The 27,605-nt window shown below is 57.8% G+C and overlaps 1 protein-coding gene across 1 annotated transcript; it reads right to left on the bottom strand.

The window, feature by feature from the left end:
- Positions 1–15,469: 15,469 nt before the first annotated feature.
- SELPLG (selectin P ligand) lies at positions 15,470–25,211 on the bottom strand. Its single transcript, XM_025474309.3, has 2 exons — positions 25,039–25,211; positions 15,470–17,672 (listed from the first exon to the last, which is right to left on the bottom strand). The coding sequence occupies exons 1-2, from the start codon at positions 25,046–25,048 to the stop codon at positions 16,345–16,347; spliced, it is 1,338 nt and encodes a 445-aa protein (XP_025330094.3). The 5' UTR covers positions 25,049–25,211; the 3' UTR covers positions 15,470–16,344.
- Between the last annotated feature and the right edge of the window lie 2,394 nt (positions 25,212–27,605).

Below are 27,605 nucleotides of genomic sequence, written 5' to 3'. Positions count from 1 at the left end.
TGTCCTGTGGAGCTCCCCACCACCCCCACCCCCAGAGTGGGAGCCCCACCACCCCCACCCCCAGAGTGGGGAGCCGGGGCCTGCCTCCCTTCCAAAGGGGACCAAGGTCAGGGAGGTTGGGGAGCCCCTGGAAATGAGGAGGAAAGTCCCCAGTGCTGGGTTCCAGTGTGAGTCAGGTTTTCCAGAGGCTCGTGTGCAGGGTGGGAGCCGAGCGTGTTTGAGGGAGTGCGTGAGCGGAGGCCCCACGGAGGGCCCAGGCCTGGGCAGGGAGTGGGCTTCAAGCACCCACTGTCCAGCCCCGTTTGGGCTCTTCCCTGTCCTGGCCTCGGTTTGCTTCTTTGTGGCCAGGAAGCTTTCTGGGCTCCCCCTGGGCTCTGGCACATCATCCGTGGCCTGACAGGACCCCAGATGGAGTAGCCCAAGCAGGAGTCGGGGCCACTTCACAGGTGGGCAAAGTGAGGCAGGGTGTAGTCAAGTGGCTCAGCCAGGAAACTGAGGCAAGTCAGTAGCAGCCCCTGGAGCTGAGATCTCTGGCTGACCCGACGACTCCAGCGGCTCTGCAGCCCTTTGCGTGCATTCATTCATTCATCCACACGCCGCTTCATTCGTTCACTTGGCAAATGCTTACTGAACATCCGTCGTGTGCCAGGCACCGTGCCCATCAGGTTCCAGGGGAACAGACACAAGCCGGCTCTCGAGGAGCTTTCATGCGGATGCGAATGACTTTTTTACAGGACTGGAGGAGAGAGGTCAGGCCCAGGGCTCGGGGAACCCCAGGGCAGGGGAGGTCCCCTGAGAGAAAGAGGCAGGGAAGTCATCCTGGAGGATGAGGCTGTGAGCACGGGGAGTCTGAGTGAGACACTCCCCGAGAGTCCCCAGTGAAAGGACCGGGTGGACGGAGGCATTGCAGCCCGAATGCCATGCGGGTTACACTAGGCTAGAGCCCCAGGTGGACAAAGGGGAGGAGCAGGTAATGAGGGTTGAAGTCAGCAGGAGCCAGGCTAAGTGTCAGAAGGTCGCTCATCCAGGAGGCAGGAGGCAGTCGGGAGCCACAGGAGGTATGGGACAGGGAGGGGAGGACAGGGCTCCAGATTACTGTCATTCCTTCCAGCGGGCCCAGCAACCCCTGCTCACCTTCATAAAGGCCGGGGTGGGGGGACAGTTGTCTGTTTGGAAAATAAAACCAGACAAGTTTCCTTTTTTTTTCTCAGGATCCGCCCCCCTCCAAAACCCGGCATCCTCCAGGGACAGGACAGCTGCCCACCCGCGGACCCGCACAGACACACACGCCCCCAGGTGCGAGGGGCCGCCCACAGACGCGTGCAGCAGCTGACCCCACCTTCCGGACAGCCAGCGGGCACCCCAGGAGCCCCTCTGCAGCGTCTGAGGGCTGCGGGGAACCTGCCCCTGAGAAATCCAGAGGCAGGGCCACGGCTCCCCCAAACAGGGCCTGCCCCCCGGCCTGAAGGCCGCTCTGGCTCTGCTCCTCCTCTGGCGGCAGAGCAGCCGAGCCGACCCACAGGCAGACAGTCCTGGGTTCAGATCCCGCCTCCACTGTGTCCGGGCCCCTACGGAGCCTCCGCTGTGCCAACACTCTCTGCTGCTCACAAGGCTGCTGGCAAAAGTCGGAGGAGCTGGAGGCCAGGAAATGGCCTAGACGCCAAGTGTATGAGTTTCCTACAGTCGCTGTAACAAGCGACCGCAACCTTCGTGCCTTAAAACAACACACGTTTGTTCTCTCACGGTGCCAGCAGTCCGGAGGCAGAAATGGGTCTCCCTCCGCTGAAAGGCCGGTGTGGGCCGCGGGGTCAGCTCGTCCCAGAGGCTTCAGGGGGAGGGGACCTCAAGCCGCCTGCATTCCTCGCTCCTAGGCTCCTCGTCCTCACAGCCGGCTGCAGCAGGCGGAGGCCGCCGTCCCCCTGGCCCTCTTCCAAACTCTCTCCCGATTTCAAGGACCCCGGGGATGACGCTGAGCCCACCCAGGTAGCCCATGACGATGTCTCCCCATCTGCTCTCCTTAACTTAATCACGTCTGCAAAGCCCTCTCGCCAGGCCAGGGACCGCTCGGATCCGCAGCTTCCAGGGATGGGGGGGTGGGCGTCTCTGGGGGAGGCGCATTATCCGGTCTCCCACGCTGAGATTGAAGAGTATTTCTCGTTTCAGGCAGAGCTGGAGTCATCCACTCTGAAAGGTACAGAATTTTCCTGCCCTCCACGGAGCCTACCTCGGTGCCTCAGGCCCAGCAGGCCCCATAGGAGCTCGGGCAGAGGTGGATACACAAGCAGAGCCCCCTGGACAGATGTACAAACTGAGGCCCACAGCGGTGTGGCCTGGCCAGGACCCCACAGGCCAGACTAGGGGCATCCAGAGCTTGTGTCTCATCTGGAAATGAAACTGCCCGGCCAGTGATCCTCCCACCGCCAAAGGGCCCGTTCCCCACAGTAGGGCCCTGTTCTACCTCCATCTGGCCCCTGAAAGCCCCGTCAGACCGTGTCAACGCACACGCACACAAAGGCACGCGTGTTCCCCAAAGCCCAACGTCCCAACCCACAGTTCCCAGGACAGCAAAAATGTCAGGCACCCATGGGAGAGAAAAGGATCCTTGAGTCCCAGCCCCAGCCCATGCCTCAACGGTGGGGGGCTGGCACATCCCTGCCCCTCTCTGGGCCGCAGTGCAATGTGGGCTCCAACTAGATGTCTGCCACGAGCCCGCCAGCACTGAGGTTCCCATGCCCTAACATTCAGCCCTTCATTTGCCCCACAAATTTCTCTTGACATTTACTTTATACCCAGCCAGTGTCAGGCTCTGGGAGGCAGTGACGAGCAAGCACAGGCACAGAGCTTACAGAGAAGGCAGACCTGCAATAAACAAGTAAACAAACAAATGAATATCTAACTGCACACTGGGCTGAGTTGGGATGGGGCGGTTCTGGCGCTATAGGGGGCTAGTCTGGTCCCAGAGTTCACGGGAGCCTCCATGAGGCAGTAGTAGAGTAGCTCATGAAGATGAGGAGGTATTTAGGAAGGCAAGGGTGCAAGAGGAGTCTCAGCAGTGAGAATAGCATGTGCAAAGGCCCTGAGGTAGATGGAACCCAGCACCTTCAGAGCAGTTCCTAAAGGTTATTATCGACAAATAGTAGATGAGCCCGGTCTGCGGAGTCCATTTTGTGCACTGCCAGCATCGAGGAAAGTGCCTAGCACACAATAGGTGCTCAATAAATGCTTATTGATGTGCGCATGACCACTCTGACCACCACTCTTGCATTCCCAGGTTCGGACAACCTCGTGCTCTGAGAGTTTTCTCCAGCCACTCTTTGTCCGAAGGTCTCACATTCTACACTTTCCGCTCCTGGGACCCGTTGTGGGGCCCAGCCCAGATGATCCCTATGGTCCACAGAGCCGTGGCTCCAAGGGGCGCAGGCAGGCCTGTGGCACAGAACAGGCCAGGCCACTCGTTTGCAACCTATAATTCCAGCCGTGAAGCCATTCAGAGACCCCACCCTGTGCCCACCGTACAATTAACAGCTGTGCCCCCGCCCTGCCGAACAGCCCCCAGCTCTAGCCTCTGGTGGGCTCGGAGCCACCTCTAATTACACAGCCCTCGGGCCACTGGGGCCTGCCCTCCTGGCAAAAATATCCCAAGCCTTTCATGTGGCTGGAGAAGCCTGGGCTGTGGCCCCATCACAGCATAGTCCTAGCCTTCAGAGGGACACCCATGGAGTGGCCTCCCGTGGGGTGCTCCAAGGAGGCAAAGTGGGCCTTGTCTGGGCAAGCCAGAGCTCTGGGTGGGCTGTGAAAGCTCCCTGGGCCTCAGTTTCCCCACCCGTAAACTAGAGAGGCTCATCCACTCCCCAGCTCTTTACTGGGCACCTCCTTGTGCCAGGATCTGTGCCAGGCACAGAGAACTGTGAGACAGACACTGCCACCTTTGCTTGGGCCGTCCCCTCTGCCTGGTGCATTGTCTTCCACACATACCCCCCCTTGCCTGACCACACCCCTGCATATCTCATAGCTTGGTCATCACCACCTCCGGGAAGGCCTCCCTGACCCCATCCCCTGGAGCGGGAGCTCAGCAGCCTCCTCCGTGTCCACGAGGCTCCCCACTCAGAGCGCTGAGAACACTGGGCCCTCATGGCCTATCGACACTGGACTCTAGACTGTCAGCTTCTCAGGTCCAGAATCAGGGCCTTCTTCTGTGAAGGTATCCCCGATACCTGTGTCTGGACACAGCAGGTGCTCAAAAAATGCCATCCACTGGCTGAATGACTTTAGCAATCTGCCCATGTTACAGATGGGGAAACTGAGGCCTACACTGACTTTGCTCTGCACCAGCTCGTGCATGGAAACAAGAGAGACACCAGACCCCTGCCTGGGAACTCCTAGTAGGGGACACAGATGAGGCACAAGTCAACTGGCAAATCAGAAAGATAACCCACCCCTGTAGGATGCTATCAGGGAGACAGAAAGGAAACAGAGTAGCTTAGAAGCAGGTGAGGGCATGTGGCTGGCAGCTATTTATGTGGCTGGGTCAGAGACAGCCTCCCTGAAGAGGTTTCTGAACTGAAGCCTGCAGGGTAAGAGAAAGCAGGCACTCGGGGTGCAGGAGGAAGAGCTCCCCAGGTCAAAGGAACAACAAGTGCAAAGGCCCTGAGGCAGGGAAGGGCGTGGCATGAGGCCTCTTCCAGGAAAACAAGACTAGGTCCTGATCTGAAAAGACCAGGCAGTAGTTAGAGCTTGGAAGTTGGGGGACCTGCATTAGCTCCTGGCTCTGCTCCCCACACACTGTGTGACTCGGGCCTCAGTTTCCCTTCCTGGATCAGGAAGGAGCAGGGGAGGCTCCCCCAAGCTCTGCCGTTCAGTGATCCTAGGTAAATTTTCCACTTGTTTGCACGCCCCCAGCAAACAAGCGGACGCTCACCCACTACGGATGGGAGAGAAATAGCACAGCCTCTTAGGAGAACCGTCTGGCAGTTTGTACCGAGATCACCGTCCGCGTCCCGGCCGGCCCAGCAAGCCCTCCCCTAGGTACCTGCCCAACAGAAATTAAGACACGCAGCCACACAAAGACCCAAATGCCCGTAAGTGCTCTAATCCATCAGAGCAAAAAAATCTGGAAACAACCCCGATGTCCACCAACAGAGAAACGGATGCCCAGCCCGTGGAGCCTCCTACGGGGGCGCTTCTCAGCAGCGAAGGGAGAGGCGGGAGACCCAGCGCCAGGAGAGGCCCCGTCGACAGGCCCAGCGGAAGAACTGGACCCCAGAGAACACACTCTGGGTGACGCCATTTACATGAAATTCTGGAACAAATGCAAAACCAAGCTATGGGAACAGGAGTCAGCGGGGCAGTTAGTTATCCTTGGCGCTGGAAGTTTCTGGGGCTGGAAATGTACACTGTCTAGACCCGGGGGGTGGTTGCCTGGGTGCATGTGTTTGGAAAAATCAAGGTGCAAGCTTCAGATTTGTGTCTTTTGTGGGGGTGATAAGTCAATTAAAAGTTTTTTCTTTTTTAAAAAAAAGGCCTCTGTATCCCTCTTTTTTTTGAGGGGGGCGGCTGGAGCCCATAGGATCTCGGGCTTCCTGTGGCCGTGGTGGCCCCGCCAGCTGCACGCGGCCTTGTAAACATTTACATTTCCCCACACGGTGCAAGGAGCAGCTTCGTTAGCCCCACATGGAACCCATCCCGGAGCGCAGGAATGTAAACACCCGCTGCCATGCTGCAGACCTGGTCCCCCTCTCCCCGTCCGCATGGCCCACTGGGTGCCCTCGGGGGCTCCCTCCCCAGGACGCCCGCGGCCCCCGCCCCACCCGCTCCCCCATCATGGGGAGGAATCCGGGGATGCTTCTGGATTCCTCCGCAGCACTGTTGGACTGACTTTGAGCAGAGGGGTGCTGGCTGAGAGGGAGAAGTGGGGAGGGCTGTGGCTGAACTTCAGGGGGTCCTGAGTCACCCAAACCTCAGTCCATCACCCCGCACGTCTCCTGCTTTCTTTCTGCACCTCTTGCTTTACACTAGGACCTTCTGTTCCATCTTCCTTCTCTCCCTCCTTTCCTCTTTTTCTCCCTCCTCCCCTCCTTCCTTTCCCCCCTCCTCCTTCCTCTCTCTCTCTCTCTCATTTTCCCTCTCTCAACATTTATTGAGCACATACTACGTGCTCATACTACGCTTTCCAAGCACTAGGGCTACAGCAGAGAACAACACAGATAAAAATCCTTGTCTGCATGGAGCTCACATCTGGTGGGACCAGCAGGACAATTAAAGCGATAACTTATATAATGTATATATGGTGTGGCATGAAGAAAAGTCAGGGAAGGGTGACATTCCAGTAAAGTAAAGCCCTGAGGGTGAGAGAGAGTGGGTCAGAGATGATGAGAGGAAGAGCATTCATTCCAGGCAGCGCAAAGAGCAAGTGCAAAGGTCCTGAGGTAGGGGACGCCTGGCATTTTCAAAGAGTGGAAAAGAAAAGTGTGGCCAGACCAGAACACAGAGCGTGAGGGGATGGTGAGAGGAAGTGAGGCCACAGGGCACCGGGGCCAGATCATGCGGGGCCCCCGCAGGTATTGGCAAGTGTTTGGGCTTTTATTGTAGGTGAAGACAGCCAGCCATGGGTCCCTGTGTGTGCAAAACCCTCCACCACTTCTCTCCTTGCACCAAACCCTTCTTCTCTTTACCCACCCCCAACGCTCTCTCTCTCCAGGACTCTGACCAAAAGATGGTTCTAGGTCTCATCTCTGGGGAAGAGAAGGGGCTCCATATGAGGCCCCCACGGAAGCCACACAGATCCCCAGCCCTTCCCGTGGCTCCTTCCACCCTGACCACCAGCTTCTGACTCGGCTGGGACCAGAAACTTGGCTGTGGGCACTGCTGAGAGCCTCCTCCTCCCGGCAGCCACCAGTCTTCTGCAGCTGGGCCTAGGGACATCCTCACAGAGACGGTCTTCTCGACATCCAGATCCACCTGCCAAGTGGAAAAGCCCCACATGCGGGTGACAGCGAGGAGGTAAACCCCACCTGCCCTTCAGGGACCTCTGGGTCCTGTTGTTTTGAAGCTGGGGCTAGGTTACTCAACCACTCTGGGCCTCAGTTTCCTCATCTGTGAAATGGGAGTAATGATAACACCTGGATCCCCGAGTTATCATGAGAAATCCATGAGCCTTGGCACCTGGTGCTAAATAAATATGCTGATGATAATAATAACAGCAACCAAGTGGCACAGGGACTGAGAATGTTAAGCACACCATCTGGACAGCAGTGAGCGCAGAAGCCTGGCATACAGCAGGCGCTCCATCAGGCTACCGGATGGAAAGGGGCAGGGCGATTAGTCCCCCCACCCACCCTCCAGCAGGTGAGTCGGCAAGGGGTGCCCCCCATCCTAGGAGGGGTGTGCGCACCGACCCAGGGCTCCCCTCCACACCCCTGCACCCGCCACGCAGCGGGGGCTCCTGGGTGCGGGCGGCGGGTTCCTCTCCCCCGGGGTTAATTCAGCCCTCCCAGGGCAGGGACACAGGCAGGCGCTGGCTGGGGGAGATGGGCCCCGACAGCTGGAAACATCTGGTTTGAATTGTCGGTTGGAAGCACTGACCAGGGAGCCAAGGAATTTGTGAGCTAATTTTAGGCCAAAAGAGAGCTCAGCAGGGTGGGGGTTTGGTCCCCAAACCACAGGGACGGGGCTTCGAAGCTTGGGGGGCAGGGAGGCCTGCATGGGGCTGCTCAGGTGGCCCTGGTCTATCCCGAAGCCAGGGACCATCTCTCCCCACCCAACTGAGCCATAGCTGGGTGCCTACGACGTGCCAGCCACATGCGTGGCCACGTCCCACGGCCTCACGGTTAGCAAGGACTCCTCCCCCCAGTTCACAGGTGTGGAAGCCGAGGGCCCCAGAAATTAGAGAGCTGCCCACCATCCTGCAACAGGGAAGCAGGGGAACAGGATTCGAACCACGGCTGCCTGGCCCCAAGCCTTACACACTCGGCTCCGTTGGCCTCCGCCCCCCTGTGCTTACACTCTTGTCAGTCCCATTGCTTTGTCTTCCTCCCCACGTCCTCACAGAGCTTCCCTTGCTTTTTTTGCTCATTCAGTAAATGTCCCCTGAAACTCTACTGTGAGCCAGGCTCCGGGCAGTGACGAGGGGAGACGACGAACGTGAGGGACAGGGGCCCCTGCCCTTGCACAGCAAAAACTGGCATCTCAACATTATCCCACAGTCATTGGTGCCTTGAAGGGAAAAGGGGATTGTTGGTGGGATGCCTGGGTGGCTCAGTGGTTGAGCATCTGTCTTTGGCTCAGGTTGTGATCCCAGGATCCTGGGATCAAGTCCCACTTTGGGTTCCCCGAGAGGAGCCTGCTTCTCCCTCTGCCTGTGTCTTCTGCCTTTCTCTGTGTATCTCTCATGAATAAATAAATAAAATCTTAAAAAAAAAAAAAAAAGAGCAGGGGGATTGTTGGAACAAAGACCTGTGGGCAGGGCTGCAGAGAAGGCCTCTCTGAAGACTGACATCAAGCTGGGACCAAAAAGATGAGACAGTGTCAGCCAGGAGAACATCTGAGAAGAGAACATTGGGTAGGGGAAACCGCAGGTGCAAAGGTCCTGAGGCAGGAGCATGTGGAGAAGAAAGAGCAAGAAGGATGGGGCCAGAGCACAGTGAGAGGGAGAATACGGTCCTTTGTGGTCATTTGTACCCAGCGACTGGCTGAGGCACAGCCGAAACTCCGCAGGAAATCACCTGAAGCCTCTCCCTCCTGGGGGCGTCCAGTGGCTGGACAACAGGGTCTCTGCAAAGAACCACCCCAAGGGGGCAGGGGGACAGCCCGGAACCAGCGCTGAGGCTGGAGGAGAGTGTGGTTCACGCGTACATGGCTTCCCTGGCAGGGTTCTTGTGCCTTGAAAGGGGTCTGCGTCTGTGCCCCTTTGGCACCTCTGTCTGGCACGGGACGTCAGGAGGCCCATTTCTCTCTCCTTTCTTGGGAAAAGCAGCCCTGAGCCTGACCCACCCAGAGCTCAGCGATGGCATTCTCATTCCTCCGACCTTGGGCATGGGGGTGCTCCGCAGTCTTGGGGGGCCAGGCTGGGGGCCAGCTGGGGCTACAGCCTTCCAACCCCCAGGACGTGTGGGACACACATAGCAGTGTGCACCTCGGCACTGCTGGCCTTGCGTTCCAGACACTTCTGGCTGGGGGGTCTGTCTGCGCGCTGCAGAGGGTTAGCAGCAGCCCCGACCACCCACTAGATGCCAGGGGTGCCACCAAAGTATCTGCCGCCGTGGCCAATGTCCTGCGGAGGGCAGAGGCGCCCCCAGGTGAGGACCACGGGCTCAGAGCCTTCGTGTGCAGGCAGCAAGTATAGAGCGAGGGGCGCCCTGGGGGTCAGTGCTTGAGCCTCTGCCTTCGGCCCAGGGTTTGATGCCCAGGGTGTGATCCCGGGGTCCTGGGATCGAGTCCCGCGTCCGGTTCCCTGCATGGAGCCTGCTTCTCCCTCTGCCTGTGTCTCTGCCTCTCTCTCTGTCTCTCCTCTCTGTGTTTCTCATAAATAAATAAATAAATAAAATCTTAAAAAAAAAAAAAAAAAAGGTATAGAATGACGGTTTACTCACCAGCCGGAGATTCTGGGCCCCAGAAAAGTCTGAAAGAGCCAATAGAGCTCCCCTAGGACCGCGCACCGGGGGGCGCCCCTCAGCCATCGTGGGCTTCCTTCTAGGCTTCCCACCTCCGCAGCCCTAATAGCTGTGATTTAGGGAGCGAGCGGCGCTTCCTCTCCTGCAGCCTCGCCTCGGTCACCCTCCGACCCCCCACCCGCCGCCGCTATTGCGCCATTTCGCGGAGGCGGAGACCGAGGCTGAGAGTCCGGGTGACCAGGCGCCCTTCGGAAACACTCTCATGCCCATTTCCAGCTGTCGGGACAGTCCACGAAGGCTGGCGCGTCACCTGCCGGGGGACATGCTGGAGGCGGAGGCGCGACCCCCCCCTCAAGCAGGCCCGCATGGGGGGGGGGGGACGGGAGCAGGAGCCCAGGGGCGCCCACGCTGTCTTCGGGGCAATCTCCGTGCAGCCCAGCTTCAGGCCGCACCTCCAGGCAGATGTGCCCGCGCAGCCTCAGGCCCTCTGGCTCCCCGGCTGCCTGGGGGTGCCCTCGCTGCCCACCGGGTCATCCCGGGCGCTCCCCCCGGATCTGCTTCCTGCCCTCGGAGCTGTCCCTCGGCCAGGAGCTAGTACAGGTGCTCCCACTTTACAGATGGGAAAATCGGGTCTCAGAGCCGAGTCCGGGCCGGGGTTGAATTAGGGAGGACCTCTGCGCTCACGGAACCCCCGCCCCAGCGCCGCCCCTGCAGCCCCTGGCGCTGGGTGGGCACCGAGGGGCAGAGCCCAGGGGCCGCTTCCCAGCACGGGGTGCCCTCCACCGTGGCTGGCGTGGGTGCCCAGCGGCCCCCGAGGACTCCGCTCTGTCCCCGAGGGGCGGTCAGGTGAGGCGTGACTCAGAGCAGTGGAGATCATGGGGGAGTTCCTCGAGGAGCCGGCCTCTCGGTGCGCCCCGCAAGTCTAAGGGCTAACCCCAGATCTGTGATTTTTCAAGCTGCGTGGCCTCAGGCAAAGCCACCGAACCTCTCTGAGCCTCAGTTTGTTCATCTGTAAAACAGGGTTACAGAGAGGCCCTACGTCCCAGGGCGAGGATGAAACCAGCAAAGAGAGACCACAAATCTAGCACAGAGTAGGTCAAGGTTGGCCCCCCGGGAGTGAGCGGCGCCCCCACTTCCCTGCCCCTGCGAAGGCTAACGGGCCCTTACTGTCCGCGGTTCCCTGGGGTGCTGCGACCATGGCTGTGCTGCAGATGAGGACTGGGAGGCTCGGAGAGGCACGCGGCAAAGACCAGGCGAGCACCTCTGACCTCTGACTCCTTCCTGAGCCTTCTAGGGCCTGAAAGGCCTCGCCAGACCCTGCCTCGTGCAGCTCCCACCTGAGCGGGAGGAACAGGGACACGAACAGTGGCTGCTGGGGCATGAGCAGACACGCGGACACCCAGCTTCCAGATGGAGAGACGGAGGCTGGGAGTGGAGAACAACCAGAAGTTATCTTTGGGTCAGCCAGCCTGGGCTCAGGGCGAAGAACCAGGAAGAGGAGGGGACAGCACACGGGGAGCCCAGAGGCATGGCTGGGTCAGCCCGGAGCTCAGCAAGGCCTCCGGGGCTGGGGTCGCTGTGCCCCAGAGAGAGGGAGTAGAAGGGGGCGATGACTCGGGCAGGAAACGTGTGTGAGAGTGAGGAGTGATGAGGTCAGTCTGTCCGGCCCCTGAAACGTTTAGGTCAACAGGCAGCAAATGACAAGACTGGAAACTTCTTTGGTCCTCGGGCACCAGGGAGTCATATATATATATTTTTTTCACCGGGGAGTCATTGATGGTGTCTGAGCACAGGAGCAGCCAGCCGCTGCAGGAAAGGAGGGCTGCATCGAGGCAGGATCCGGGTGGGGATGCGGCCCCAGGAGATGTGGCCTGTCCCGGCCGCCCCGGGGCAGATGTCCCAGCCCCCCACCGTCACACACGCTCCTTCCCCGGAGCAGACCCGCAGACACGCCAGGCTCAGCAGCCCACCTGCCTGCTGCTTGTTCGTCGGCTCGCACGTGACGCACCTTCCCTCAGACGAGAACGGTTGAGTGAGCTCCGGGGGACGACGAGCTCGTGTGACCAGCACCCACACCAAGGTCAAGCATGTTCCCATCACCCCGGAAGCCTCCTTCCAGCCCCCTCCTCCATCATCCCCAGCGACGGTAACCACTGATCTGATCCCCACCACTATAGATTGGTTTTGCCTCTTTCTGGACTTTTTACCATCGAAGCCACAGAGTAGACGAGTAGCCCTTAGGGTCTGGCCTCTAACTCCGCGTGCGTTTGGGAGTCATCCACGCTGGTGCCCGTATCACCTATCCACTCCTTTTTATTCCGAGGAGTGTCCCATTGTTCACTGACCCGTTCGCCAGAGGATGGATCTTTGGATTGTTTCCCGCTTTTTGGCCATTATGAATAGAGCGGCCGCAGGCATCGCGTTCGGTCTTTGTGCAGGACGCACGTCTTCATTCTCTTGCGGAAATACCTAGGAAGGGAATTCGGAGTTGCCTGCGTGTGCAACGTGGTGCAATTGTGCAATACGGTGAATACACGGCTAACTTTATAAGAAACCACCACGCTGGCTTCCAAGGTGGCTGTGCCCTGTTGCACCCCCACCAGCACGTGTGTGTGTGTGTGTGTGTGTGTGTGTGTGTGTGCGCGCGCGCGCGCGCCGGCTTCTCCGCATCCTCGTCAGCACGCGGTATGCTGGGCCTTGAACTGTAGTCCTTCTGGCGGCGCAGGGTGACATCTCAGGGGGGCCGACATTTGCATCTCCCCGATGGCTAATGTTGGGGAGCATCTTTGCCAGCAGCCTCCTTGACGCTTCCGCCCGGAGACTGAACAGGCCCTGGAGACTCTTCACGGCCAAAGCCCATCCCACCACCCGGCCTGCTCCTTCCACTGACGACACCCACGTAGGAAACGGGATTTCAGGTTTTTTCCGTCTCGTCATCACCCTGCCAAGGCATCACCAACTCCAACGCTTGCTCCTTCCCAGTTCTCTCTCCGTTCCTCACCTCTTGCACCCTCCACTCTGGCCCAGGCTCTCTTATCCTCACACAGGCCACCTCCCTGAAGCCACGCTGGCTCCCTCCCGCCGCCCCAGCCTTGTCCTTTCTCCCAGTGCTCCTACCCTGTTCTCTACACTGTTCTCCATGCCTGGAACATTCTCTTCTCCACACCCACCCTCAACAACTCTGCGCCTTTTCCAGCCTCCAACATTTTCCTGACTCCTCCCGTGGCCCCAAGATCTGGCCACATTGCACAGACTCAGAGTCCCCCAGTCCCCTACCCCTCCTTTTGGGCTCCGGGCCCAGCCACGATCTCCTATTTTTCTGGGTGATCGTTTGGTGAATCTCTTGCTGTCCCTCCAGCGCTGAGCCTCAACAGGCATCCCCGGGCCTCTCTTGCCCACATGGCATCCTTGGACCTAGCACAGTGGGCCTGGCACAGGATGGACACACTGTGACACTCAAGTTATGTGGCCTGGCTGAGCGGAGGTGGGGTGGGATATAGAGGGCAAGCCTGAGGAGCCTCTGCCCAGATCAGCTTCCAGGTGAACCCCCGCAGGGCTGCCCAGCCCGGAAGACACAAGAGACACAAGAGACACAAGAGACATAAACTTAGTATGCATCCCCTCCCACCGCCACCCCCACCTCCATTGCCTGATGTCCTGTCTACCCTCCTTCCTTCCTCACCAACAGAGCTGAAGTCAGCAGAGTCTGCTTTCTCAGCAGAGTAATGTGCTAGAGCAAGTGACCCAGCCTCCTGAACCTCAGTTTCCCCAACAGTAAAATGAGACAATAAGTATACCCACGTCCCAGGGTGGCTGTGAGGCCTGATAGATATTGCAGATGAAGTGCTGGGTGTGCGCTGGATGTGCACACACTGCCCAGCGCGTGCCGGCTCCGTGCCCCCCTCCCCTCACCATTTCTCTTTGTTGGACCCCAGCATTACCACGTCCTGCTCTCTGCAAGGAGGGGAGCTGGCTTCGACCCTGTCACCTTCCCAAGTACCTGTGCCTTCCCTCCGCCACTGGAGCCACAGTGTGACTGATCGGGACTTCCAGGCACCAGGACAGGTCAGCAGCAGGGAGAGTTTGGGGCATGGCATTCCCCCAGAACCCCCACAGGGGCCGCAAGGGCAGCATGCCATTGTGGTAGGAACATGGTTTTCTGCTCCAAGGCTGGATTCCAGTCCCAGATCCTGTGTGTCTCCTGAGACAGGTGACTTCGCCTCTCTGTGCCTGTTTCTTCTTCTGCAAAACGGAGGAGAATCTGAGTCCTCCTTCCCAGGCTGTTGGAGGGGCAGGGAGGGAGATGTGGCAGATGCTTGCGCTTGGAATAGATGTGCTGAATGGATGAATGAGCGATTCAGGCAGGGGTTCAAGGTTGAGAGGAGGTCGGGGCAGGAGGAGGGCCCAGTGGTGCACAGGAGCCAGCCTATAGCCATCTCCCAGGGCCAACTGTTAGATTTTCAGAATTTTGTAAGCCAGTGTGCACTAAGTTAAATTATATATATATATATATACCTCTAATACTCAAAACTCATCACTTCCTAATTATTTTACTACATTCCGCTCCTGTGTTCTTGAGAGTATTTACGTCTGTTGCATTTACTGTATACATGGCTGGCTGCTCGAGTCAGCCCTGGGAGTGTTTACACCAGCGACATTGGCAAGCGCCGCGCGGCTGGGGTACCAGGCCCCGGGGAGCCGCTGGTTCCGCCCTCGCCAGCCCCTCCTGGGCCCGCAGCTCCGCGGCGCCCGATCCCGGCCCCTCCACGCGGGGAAGCCCCGGCCTCTCACGGCCCCAAGAGCTGGTGGCGGGCGCCCCCTGGTGGCTGCTTCGAGCACGCGTCTTCCTTCCCGAGCCTCGGAGCGCGAGCCGGGGAGGGCAGGCCCCTGGGGGGGGTCTCAGTGTCCTCCAGCGGCGGGGGGGTGGGGGGGGGGGGGAGGGGGGCCTGGGGACGTGCTCCCTGCCCAGAGGATGGGATGACAAGACCCCACGGAGGCTGCTCAGATGTCCCCCAAGTCCTTCAGCCTCTGGGGCCCGGCTCCGTAATATCGAGTCCCTCCTCTCCCCCCACGTCGTCCCCCCGCCCCCCGCATGATTTTTCCCATCACTTGCAAAGAGCAAGCAAACCCAGGTTTCTCATAATGTGCAATCCCGCCTTTTGCAGGGTCGGCTGTCCCGGCCCAGGGTGGGCACCCGTCTCCCACCAAATCACCTTGATCACCTTGCTCGTGGGTCACACTTGTTCTAGAGCGTCAGGGGGCGGGGCCGACATCCCTGCACCTCTCTGACTCTGCCCTGTTGGCCCAACGCCTGCCACCTTTCCTCCTGCCTGTCCCCAGGTGTCCCCTCTCCAGCTGCAGCCCACACCTACCAGGACTCAGCCCTGTCTTTGAACTCTCCGCAGGCCACAACCCAAAGTGAAGGGGTCCCTTGGCTCCCCAACAGGCCGCAAGAGGTATTTTTCTAGAAGACAGAAAGTCCTCCAAGGTGAGCTGCATTCCTCTCCCAGAAGGTTGAACCGTGTGCCTGAAGCCTCCCATCCTTCTCCTGATACCAAAGTGACAGAAAAGCATCAGGAGGTGGAAGATCCCGGGTCTGAATCCCGGCTTGGCCACTGGGGAAGCCTTGACTTTCAGATCTGCCCCTTGGGATCAGTGTGGGTCCAACTGTGTAAGGTGGGCACACAGTGAGTGTTGCTTGAATAGGGCGGCCGACTGTCCCGATTTGCTGGGGCTGAAGAGTTTCCCCCAACCCGGGGCTCCCAGCACTAAAATCACACAAAGTCCCACACAAACCGGACCATCTGGTCCCCCAGTGCTTAAATCAGGGGTCAGCAAACACAGAGCCTAATCCAGCCGGCTGCCTGTTTGGAAATCAAGTTTTATTAGAACCCAGCCAACCCCTTCTTCGTTTGTGACACGTTGTCCATCACCACATTCCACCTACGAGGACCCGTGGGGCTGAGAAGTTGCAGCTGAGACCACGTGGTCTGCAAAGTGTACAATATGTTCGGCCATTTAAGGAAAAGTCTGTGGGCCCCAAAGGACCAGCTCCCCACCAGGAGGAGTCACCCCGATACCCTGAAACATTCTGCCATCATTTGTTCATCAAAGATTTATTGAGGGCCTGTGCCAGGCCCTGGGCTGGGGAGTGAGCAAGTCAGAGTCCACCTTAAAATGTGGACACAGGGGCAGTTGAGAGAGGGCAGGATGGGGGTTACTCCCGGAAGGAAGCCCATTGGTACACATGGTCCCAAAGAAGGATGATATAGCCCTGGGCTCTCCAAGCCCACCCCAGACCCCATGGGCTAGGATCTCACCCTGGGTTCCCTTGAGAGATACCCAAGAAAACCCAAACTGCCTCCCAGTGGGGGGCAGGGGTGACCAGGAATGGCCTCAGGAACCTGGCACTTCTCCCCCCAGAGCCTCCTTCCTGTATGGTGACCACAGCCACCAGAAGACTTTGGGTCTTCCTTGGTGCACGGGGACGAGACCTCAGTGGCGGAGGCCCGAGAGGGAGCCCGGCCAGGCGTGAGCCAGGGAGGCAGGAGGGAGAGCAAGGTGGCTCGCTCACCGGTCCTGCTTTGGCTGTGGGAGTTCAGCTGCTTCCCGTCCTGGGGGGCAACCGCCCTGTCCTACAGCTCCCCAGGCTCCGCTCCCCTCAGCCGCGGCCGGAGGGGGCCTGGGAAGGCTGCGGAGGTCAGGGGGCGCTCGGTGGCGGAGCCGGGCGGGGGCGTTAAGGGAGGAAGCTCTGCAGGGTGAGGTCGTCCCCATCCCGGCCCTCCCTGGGCTCGGCCCTCAGGCCCTGGCTCTTGGCGTCGGGCAGGCCCCCGTTGGCCGCCGCGGTGGGCGTGGGCGCTTCGCCCCCCTCGGGCAGCAGGGATGAGATGCAGACCATCTCGGTGGGGGAGTAACTGCGCACGGGGTACACGTGGGTCTTGCGGGAGAGGCGCACGGCCAGCACTACGGTGCACACGAGGAAGGTAGTGGCGACCAGGGCCAGGACGAGGATGGCCAGCAGGCACTGCTTCACGGGGATGCGGTCCGGGCCCTCCGCGGCGGGGGGCACCGCGGAGCTCGGCGGGGGCAGGCCCTGACTATTTTTCCATCGTTTGATGAAGGCATCAGACAAATCGCCTCCTGTCACGTTAGTGCTGTTTTGAGGATCGGAGGGCACAAGGACTGTGGTTAGGTGCCCTGTGGAGGCAGGTGTCGTGGACGGGCCCTTCACGGTGGCTGGATCTGTGGACGGGGCCTTTGTGGCAGCGGGCTCTGTGGACAGGGCGTCTGTGGCTCCTGGCCCTGTGGACAGGGTCCCCATGACAATAGGCTCCATGGACTGGGCCTCCGTGGCCGCCGGTTGCGTGGTCAGGGCCTCCGTGACTTCTGGCCCCGTGGACAGGGTCCCCATGACAATAGGCTCCATGGACTGGGCCTCCGTGGCCGCCAGTTGCGTGGTCAGGGCCTCCGTGACTTCTGGCCCCGGGGACAGGGTCCCCATGACAATAGGCTCCATGGACTGGGCCTCCGTGGCCACCGGTTGCGTGGTCAGGGCCTCTGTGGCTGCTGGCTCTGTGGACAGGACCTCAGTGGTGGCCAGCTCTGTGGTTGGAGCCCCCTCTGTGAGTGGAGCCTCCGTGGTGGGAAGCAGTGTAGTGGCCGGTTCTTCGGTCAGAAAGTCCTGTGTGGCCACTTCCATGCTCAGGTTCCCCATGGTCACCCCTCCTGCGTCCAGGCCAGCAGAGCCCCCTGTGGCCGCCTCCAGAGTGGCTGGCTCTGGAGTTCCATGCCCCGTAGAATTCCTCTGCCCCAACATCGCCATCTCAGCCAGAAGTTTAGGGGTCAGGGGCATAGACTCAGGGGTGAGAAGCTCTGGGGCGTCTGTGCCTACTATGGAGTAGTCATATACGTCCAGTTCTAGCTCCTCATCCACTTGCCTCCTGCCCCGGGCAAGCAGGAGCTCTGGGGCCTCCTCCGTCCCACTCCGCTGTATCTCCCACGGCTGGAGGCTGTCGCCAGAGCCCAGCAAAACCAGAAGCAGGAGGACTTGCAGAGGCATGGCACCTGGAGGGAGACACGGACAGAAGGACATCAGGACAGCCTCCCCCCTGGGCCTGCCGAGCACCCTCTACTGCAATCCTGGACTATGTCTGATCTGGGGCAGGCACTTAGCGTTCAGCACCCTCCTGACCCAGCGCACAGTAGCTCCCCAGCAAACAGCAGCTGTTATTGTTTCTCCACATGAATAGATCCATCCAGAGGGCTCTGCAACTCTCCTTATACGGTGCATAGACATAGTTTTTGCCTTCCTCTCCTTTTTGATTAAAACTTTAAAATTGTGGGTAAGGCAGGCCACTGGGGTATAGAAAGAAACTCTTAGAGCTTCGAGTTATATTGTTATGTCACCCCTTTGCGATTTCAATTTTTGCACACATTTCTAATCTGTCATGAGCCCAGCGGTACCTGCTTACAGTTCATAGATAGATCAATGTACATGCGTTGTCCACCGATGGGGTCCATGAGCCAAAGAGTTTGGAGACCACAGTCTACAGGATAAAGCTGCTTGTTTGGACACTTGAGGCCTTTGGAGTCCATTCCTGACCCGTCTCTCCGTGTCCCTCTGCTCTGCTTTCCTTTGTCTTGGCTCCCACCCTATGTGGCACTGGCCTGTTCCTCAGATTCTCAGTTTTTCCCATCCTCTCTCGGTGTCTCTGCTTGGTCTGTTCCCTTCTGTCCTCCCTTACACAACTCGGATGACAGTACCTACCTCATAGTTTATTGTGAGGTTGAAACAGGTAATGCCTACCTACGGAGCGCTTCAAACTTTGTTCCCGTTGCAAGCCCCAGCAAAGGGCAGCTACTTTGGCTCCATCAGTAAGCCTCTCCTGTAAGTCCTCCAGGGCCCAGAGCCATCAGCTATACTTTCTGCGGCCAGGAGAAACCTCCCACCTCTTCAGACCAGTCCTACCCTCAGGGAGCTGGCAGTCATCTCACCCGCCTGGGGGCCATTCTGCTGTGACCCTGCAGCCCCTTGGCCAGCAGCCAGAGAGGGCAGAGCCACTCCCTGCAACCATCTCCTTGGTCCTTCTTCCTGGCATTGCGAGCGCCCCTGCTTTTTCAATGGCTCTCCCTCTCCTTACGCTCCCCCTGGCCCTGGCTGGTTGTTCATGGGATTCAGAATCATGCACTTAAGGATCCTGTGGTGAGTGACAGCTGTGTTCCGGGCCAGGATTCGGGTATTCCTGGTTTCCTCGGACATAACAGCCCCAGCAGCATGCAATCCCACTCTGTCGGGGGCAGAGCCCAGATCATTTCCCATACTTTTCCTTGTACTTCACATAATTCAGAGCAGAGACCAGTTGCTCATCATTGCTTGAGTGACTATAACTTACTCGTAGGCCCCTGAATTTCTAGGCTCAACTCAATCCCCAGTCTGATCATGTCCTAAAATAATTTTTTAAGATTTTATTTATTTAATTGAGAGAGAGAGAAAGCACAAGAGGTTGTAGTGGCAGAGGGAGAGGGAGAAACAGACTCCCCACGAGCAGGGAGCCTGATGTGGGTCTTGATACCAGGACCCGAGGATAATGACCTGAGCCAAAAGCAGATGCTCAACTGATTGAGCCACCGGGCATCCCTTAAAATAATTTCTTAAGCCAAACTTTATTATATTTGCACTAGACACATCAGGCCTTTACGATTATCTTCATTTTACTATGGAGGGATAAGGCTCAGAGAGGTAAAGCAACTTGCCCGAAGGCACACAGCTGGCAAGTGGCAGAGATCAGACTGGAACCCAATGACGATTCAGGAAGACTTTGTGGAGAAACCTGACCTGGCTGAGGGGGCAGAAGGAGCCAAGCCTTGGAAGAGATCTTCGCTTATTGTGTCTGTGGCTGGGGACCCAGATGAGAGAAGGAAGGCAGAGTAAGAACAAAAAGGACCTTAAGGCACCTGGGTGGCTTGGTCGGTTAAGCATCTGACTCTTGGTTTTGGGTCATGTCATGACCTCAGAGTCCTGGGATGGAGTCCTGTGTCAGCTCCAAGTTGTTCAGGGGGGGAGTCTGCTTGAGAGTCTCTCTCCCCCTCCCTTGCCCCTCCCCCCTCAAATAAACGAGTAAATCTAAAAAAAAAAGTACCTTGAAAGCTATCTCATCCAGAAAGGTCAGTCCCATTTGTACCAGGTGCTATTCAGGGCATAGGATTGAGAACACAGTCCTTGGGGTGAGACACAAAGATGTTCAGGTCCTAGCTCTGCTCCTTGTAAGCTGTACGACCTTGAATTTCTCAGCCTCAATTTTCTCATCTGTAAAGTGGGGATAACTATCTGCCTCTATCTCATCCAGCTGTTAAGGAAATGCAACAAGATGATGGACTTGAAGGTCCAGGCTTGCAGTAGGTGCTTAATAAATGCATCACAGACACACACACACACACACACACATTCTTTGCCTCCCAACCTGTGTTTAGGAGGCAGAGTGTCTTTGCACACGGGTGGAGTTCCTGCTTGGGGGTAACCTTGGCCCTGCTTTCCTGGGGGAGGAGTGGGGTGGATTTTAAGAAGAAGCCACCAGGTTGGGGCCGTATTTCAAAATCATGAAGACTTATACCCACCACCCCCACTGAGGCAGTTCTCGGTTCCTGGAAGGCAGAGCCCTCAGCACTTCCTGGAAACAGGGAGGGTGGGGACAAGAACAAAGGCCCCACCCACTGGTTCCAGGCTGAAGGAGGCACCTTGATGATTCAGGACCTTTTTATTTTTTAAAGATTTTTATTTATTTATTCATGAGAGACAGAGAGAGAGAGGAAGAGGCAGAGACACAGGCAGAGGAAGAGGCAGGCTCCCTGTGGAGCAGGGAGCATGACGTGGGGCTTGATTCTGGGACCCTGGGACCATGACCTGAGCTGAAGGCAGAAGCTTACTCCCTACCCCCCGCCCCCCCCCCCCCCCGAGCCACCCAGGCACCCAGGACCTGACTTTCTGCAGCCCAGAGGCCGGGAAGGAAGACATGGAAGGGGCTCTCCCCAGTGACTGCCCTCTCCCTGTGCGCGTCCCCACCATCCCCTGCATGCAGAGGCAGCTTGGAGGAGAGACCACTCAGCAGTTGTGTTTGTAACCTGAGCGGGTTGCCTCAGTTTCCCTATCTGTAAAATGGACGGCCTTGCTTCAAAGACTGGCCCTGAGAACCAAATTACGTGCTGCACGGAAGGTCCCCCATAGCTGGCACCCAGCAGGGTGTGTTTTACTGGGGGAGTCTTTTGGGGGCTGTGGACAGAGATGCAGAGGAATGAGCTCAGAGTCGGGGAGGTGGATGCAGCGGCCTCCCTACCTCCCCCTCCTGCCAGGAGCAGTGAGGATGCTACAGGTCCTGAGTGAGAGCAGAGACCCCCCGCCTCCACTGTGTGTTGAGATAAGACAGGGCACCCCAGGAAAGCCCCATCTCCCAGCCCAGGTCTATTTAGGGCGACTGCCTCGCCCAGGATGTTCCTGTTGTTAAGTGCTGAAAACCTCTCGGCCCCATACCTGGGCGCCAGGCAAGCCGGGCCGGCCGGTCACCGCAGCCTGGTGGCTGTCATCTCACGGGCTTCAGGGGAGAAGGACCACAGACCCCACAGCCACGAGCCAGGCTGCGCAGGTGGCAGGGAGAGGGGCGGAGGGCGAGCGCTGTGTCCCGCAGGTGGCTGGGAGCCTCAGTATCTGCTGAGACAAGTGTGTGACCAATGAGGGCGGCGAGGCGGACCCTTCCCCGCAGCCATGGCCACAGTGCGGGGCAGGACAGTGAGGCCCAGAAGGGTGAAGCCACCTCCTCTTACGCCTTTCTGCCCCCAGAGCAGGGACAGTCACTCCCCACAGGAGAGGGGCGCTGGGAGAGGGGCAGAGAGCTGCTACATCCCATCTGTCTTCCTGCTTGCCTAACACGGTAGGTCAGATGCGGCCCATTTCCTGTCCCTTAGCCTAAAACCAGGTTGCTCTGCCCTTGCGCCACCCAGGCTGCTGTACCCTGCTCCAGACGGGGAGCCCGCGGCCGCCCCAGACCGCCCAGGAAAGACACCAGGGCGCTCCAAGAAGCTTGGGACTTCCCGTTCAGAATCTTGGATCCGGGAATCCCGGCACTCAAGGGTTTGGAAGCAGAGGATCAGAAGGACTGAGCATCAGGGCACCTGAGTGGCTCGGTCAGCTAAGCATCTGCCTTCGGCTCAGGTCGTGGTCGTGATCGGATCCCCGAGTCCTGGGATCCAGTCCATGGTGGGCTTTCTGCTCAACGGGGAGTCTGCTCCTCCCTCTGCCTCTGCCCCTCCCCTCCCCTCCCCTCTGCTCCGCAATCTCTCTCCTTCTCACATAAATGAATAAAATAAATAAATAAATAAATAAATAAATAAATAAATAAATAAATAGAAAGAAAGAAAGAGAAGAAAGAAAAGAAAGAGAGAAAGAAAGAAAAAAAGAAAGGAAGAAAGAAAGAAAGAAGAAAGAAAGAAAGAAAGAAAGAAAGAAAGAAAGAAAGAAGAAAGAAGAAAGAAAAAAGAAAGAAAGAAAGAAAGAAAGAAAGAAAGAAAGAAAGAAAGAAAGAAAGAAAGAAAGAAAGAAAGAAAGAAAGAAAAAAAAAAGACTGAGCATCTCAGGGCATGGGGTTGAGCTGCCAGCCAAGAGAAGAGGAGGCTCCAAATCAATAAGTAGGTCAAACCGAGGCCCAGGTGTACCCCAGGGCCCCAGGGCAGTTCTCGGGCCAACTGATCCAGTATCAAACCAGATGCAGGCCCAGGTCTGGCACGCACAAGCTGTGTGACCTGGGGCAGCTGAACTCCCCTCTCTGGCCACAGATTCCTCATCTGGGATCAAAGGACAACCATAGCCCATACACTTCGTGGGGTGGCTGTGGGTTGAAGTGAGCTGGTTCAGGTTGAGTGTTTTGCACGGTAAGTGCTCAATAATGGCCACGTGTTATCTTTGTCATTCTGCATTCAGGGCCATATCCCTGAAAAATTCCCCCACCCTGGAATAGCTTTGACACACTTCTAATCTTGACAGTCAGAGAAGGCCGGGATGGAGAGTCCTAAAAAACCATCTCCACAGCAAGCCCCGGGCCATGGCCATCCCTGGTTTGCAAACCACAGGTATCAAGTGTAGACCATGTTCCAGAGACTGATCTAAGAGCTATGCATGAATCATTAGTTCAGTCAGGCCCTACCACCTCCTCTGTGACCCGCATGTGAAAGATGCGGATACCGAGACCCTCTTGGCATCTAGAGTCACGTACCCAGTAAGCGAGGGCTCAGGAACTTGAATCTGGGTGCTCTCGCTCCAGACGCACCTCACGGTCACAGCCTTCTATTTCATCCATTCTCCAGAGCTGAGCAAATAGGCACCTTCTCCAAGAAGCCATCCTGGGTTGCTCAGACACTATTAGTCATTCCCATTGTTTAAACCGCTTAAAGTATTGTTTACCGTCTAAAACTTCATTCCCATTGGACCCTCAGCTTCAAAAGGACGGGAGCCACAGATGTCTTGCTGCTCACACCCCATGTCCAGGGCTTAGCAGACAGGCACTTAGCAGGCATTGTGACGTTTGCCCAGTGGAGCGCAGGCTCTGTGGCTGCCCACTGCAAGCTTTTGCAGGGCACAGTCTCAACTGGGTCCCCAGCACCCCTGGGGGCTCATGAAAGGCCCGTTGCAGGAGGGGACCTGTGAATGGGAGACAAGCAACCAGCCCGCAAGTGCACAGGACATGCACCTTAGAGCTTCTTGCACTGGGCCTGCCATCCTGCACATCCCGAGCTTTTCTCATCATTTCCCTGACCCCCATCAAGGAGCCCTTTCAGATTGTTTTGTTTTTGTTTGTTTGTTTGTTTTTGTTCTTTACCTAGTGACCACCCGTCCCCACACATTTTAATACCGCAGATACACCTGTTTACTGTTCCATAGCTCTTTGCAGGAGCACAAGCCACAGTGATGGCTAAGATTTTTTTCTGCTCCCTCCTCACCAAAATAAACCCCACCAACTTTCACCTTCTCAACCCCAAATTTCCCAGCCTGGTACAGAGGAGGCAAGATAATTTACACAAATGAATTTAAAGAGAACTACACCTGGTTTTAGTTTAACACCTGATGCTTGTCCGAAGAATTGTCTGTGTAGACAGGCAGACGGACAAGCACACAGACACACAGACACACTGCAGCCATCCTATGTCCTTCCAGCCTGAGCCCCATGCCCCACCACCAGCTTCTTGCTCAGGTTCAGCAAAGGGGACCAAGGGACCTGGGCCGGGGTCAGGGTCCTGCAGCCACGAGGGTCCACGAGGTCCTGCAGGTCCACGAGGGTCCTGCAGCCAGATGGGACCGCCGCAAGTCCAAGCTCAGCCGCCTCCCAGCCCGGCCACGATGGGCAGCTGCTTTACCCCTCTGAGCCTCGATTTTCTCATCTGCGAAAAGGGGGCACAGCATTCTTGGAAGATTCCCCAGCCCCTCTGAAGGCCCTGCTCCTGCCTGGCCAGGCTTCCCAGGGGGTGCTCAGCCTGGCAGCCCAGCCCCTTCTGCCCTCTGGGTTTCAGTCTGCCCTGGCTGCTGGCCAAGTCTGATGAGGGAGGCATCTACCATCTCGGGTGTGGCCAGGCAAGCCCCGGAGGAAGCCACGGAGGGGTCTGGGGCCAGGAGAATCACCTCCTGAGTTCCCCACCCTCCGAGAGGCCCGGTCTTGGGGCTGGGACTGGAAGTCAGAGATGGGAAAGGAAGAGAGTCCAGGAAGGAGGAAGAGAATTCGAGGCAACTGGAGCCCTGATCATTGTCTATGGGCGTTGATGGGTGTAGCACAAGCAGGGGGAGCGGCACGGGGAGATGGAGAAGCAGGCTCTCCACTGAGCAGGGACTCTGACTTGAGGCTCAATCCCAGGACCCCAGGATCATGACCCCAGCCAAAGGCAGCCGCTTAACCGACTGAGCCACCCAGGCACCCCTCGACTTTTTAAAAAGTGTGAAGAACGGAACTTTGGAGACAATATTGTTGTGGATCTGTAGCTATGAGGCTTCGACACATCCTGCACCTGCTCACCCTTTCCAGAATCGCCTAGATCCAACCCCAGCACCGCTCTGAGCAAATCTCTTCACCTCCCTGTGCCCCACATGAGAGGAGGGGGTAGCATGATTTCTAGAGATATGTTCCTGATTTCTCTGATTTTTCAAATTGAGAACTCCCCCTCCTCAGGCAGGGGCTTGCGGGCAAACCTGATGGGGATGGTGGGGAGGCTGGAAGTCGAGGTCGCAGAATCCAGAAGAGATGGCAGTAGAATAAGGCCACCATGTTGATCCGGAGCCCCCGGGGCCCTAGTTCGGAGTTCAGGTCCTGCCCCGGGCTGCCCCATGCTGTCACGCAGGCCTGCTGGTCCCAGGGCCACCACCCAGCCCCTCAGTGTGGTTTTGCGAGCCGGTACTTACTGTGCTCCATGCTCCGCAGAGCATGGGACAGCTGCCTCTGGGCCCCGGAGAAGTAGCTTCTCTGCCTTGGCGACAGGGACCAGGCCCAGATTGTCCGAGCACTGCCGTGGCACCCGGCCGTAGTCCCCGCCAACCCTCAACGGCCTGCACCAAAGGAGGAAGCGAGAATGTGGTTACTCAGACACGACCACGTGACGGCCCACACCCCCTTGTTTGTGACAACTCAGTGACAGTGTGGATTGAAATGGAGCGGGTAGTGGGAGAAGGGACCTGCTGGGCCCAACATCACGCTTGGGTTCCGGTAATCAGGTGCACGCTGAAAACCACACGGCAGCTTTCTGCTGGGAGAGGGGTTGGGGGGCTGGGTGAAGAGGCATGACGCCACGGCCATAGAGTCAAGGTGAGGGGACCCCACCCTGGAAGGAAAGGAGTGAGTGACTGCATGCAGATAAGGATGGTTCTAGGTTCTTGTCCAAGAAGGGAATCAGGGGGGTGGGTGGGGGGAGAAGCCACGGAACACAGATCTTCCTGAGGTCTGCAAATATGAGGTGGCCATTCTTTCAAGATCCATCTCTAGGTGCACAGGTGGTCCTTTTCGCCACAATCAATGACTGGAGCTACATTGCAAATTCCACTGGGGCAAGACCTGCTTTTTTTTTTTTTAAGATTATTTATTCATGAGAGACACAGAGAAAGGCAGAGACATAGAGGAAGAAGAAGGCTGTCTGTAGGGAGCCCGATGCAGAACTCGATCCCAGGACCCCAGGATCACGACCTGAGCCACAGGCAGATGCTCAACCACTGAGCCACCCAGGTGCCCCAAGACTTGCTTATTTTATTTCTCTATCCTGACTCTCTGGTTGTGCCAACTCTGGTATCCCAGGCTGGATGCTCTGAGGTCCAAAAGGCAAGCAGTTCCAGGCTCTGGCCCTCCCTTCCTCTGGCGGGGAAGCCAGCAGGTGAACAAGTAAACAGGTCATGATGCATCGTAATGTCACCTTGCGGTGAGCCAGGGAGGGGCCCCTAACCCACCCTGGTAGGGGAGGGGGCCGGCAAGAGAACCTTCCAAGAAGTGGGTACATGGGATGACAACTAGGGGTGCGCTACCCAGGAGGGTGGGCAGCCCAGGGGGAAACTAAAGGCATCCCAGGCAGACAGCACAGACCAAAGGCCAAGAGACATGAGAAAGCACAGAGCTCTCAGGGGAGTGAAGGAAGGCGTCATCTCCGAGGGTCTGGCCTGTGGCTTCGTACAACGTGGGATGCAGGACATATGCAGAAAGGGGTTCACACCCTGCCTTACACACAGGTTGTTCTAAAATGATAATGGGGGACACCTGAGTGGCTCAGCGGTTGAGCATCTGTCTGCCTCTGGCCCAGGGGGTGATCCCGGAGTCCCAGGATCAAGTTCCGCGTCAGGCTCCCCGCAGGGAGCCTGCTTCTCCCTCTGCCTCACTCTCTGTGTCCCTCATGAATAAATAAATAAAATCTTTAAAAATATATAGGTAAAATGATAATGGGGATGGGGCGCCTGGGTGGCTCAGTCAGTTGGGCGTCTGCCTTCAGCTCAGGTTGTGATCCTGGGGTCCTGAGATCGAGTCCCACATGGGGCTCCCTGCATGGAGCCTGCTTCTCCCTCTGCCTCTGCCTGCCACTGTGCCTGCTTGTGTTCTCTCTCTCTGTCAAATAAATAAATACAAACTTTAAGAAAAAAATAAAATGATAATGGGGAGACCGTGTGGGTGTACACCATGACAGAACTGTTCCACGGGTGCCTGGGGTGGGCGGGTTGGCCATGCGGGGGTGGTGGGTTCCAGAGCGAGCAGATGCAGAGCCCCACATCCTCCAGATGCATCCCTTTCTCCCTGCGTCAGATGCAGCCACAAGCTGCGTCTCTGGAGGGCCGGGCACAGCCTGCGGAAAAGGAAACTGTACCACAGACCCACCCCTGGTCCTGTAGGCCGTCTGTGAGCTCTGAAAAGCATCCAGGAGCAGGGCCCTGCGGGAGACAACCTGCAAGGCCAGAGGCCTGATAACTGGCCTCCCACAGCTGTGAGACTGTGGGCAGGTCGCTTCTCTGGAGCCTCGGCTTCCTCGCCTGCAAAGCTTCGTAATACAGACGCGTAGCATTTCCTTGGCTCCCGCACACGCCAGGTGCTGTGCATCAGATCAGCTCATGTCACGCTCAGAGCAGTCCTTGGGGGAAGCTGAGACCCAAGGCGAGGCTGGGCCTTGCTCAAGGTCGCACAGAGTAGGTGGCAGAGGCAGGTCCAGGTGGCCGGAAGATAAGCCCCTATCTCCAGGCCTGGCCTGTGTTGGTGCCGGCTGAGCGCCCGCATGCAGCGAGTCTGCCCTGCATTCTGGCGAGTGCTCTGTGTAAGGGGAAGGGTCACTTCGTGGCGGGGAAGCAACTTCAAGGTGAGACTTGCGCAGCTGAACGTGCCTCGCACAAGAGCAAATATCGCTAAGAGGATCCAGACTCGTGTCGTCCACGAGAAGACCGTAAAACCACTTCTTGTGACACCTAACACCTGTGACACTCAAGCATTCAAAGCGAGCGGGTTTCTA

The sequence above is a fragment of the Canis lupus genome, chromosome 26 (assembly GCF_003254725.2).
Source record: "Canis lupus dingo isolate Sandy chromosome 26, ASM325472v2, whole genome shotgun sequence".
Taxonomy (NCBI): domain Eukaryota; kingdom Metazoa; phylum Chordata; class Mammalia; order Carnivora; family Canidae; genus Canis; species Canis lupus.
The sequence above is the reverse complement of the archived record's forward strand: the minus strand, read 5'-3'. Positions and strand labels throughout refer to the sequence as shown.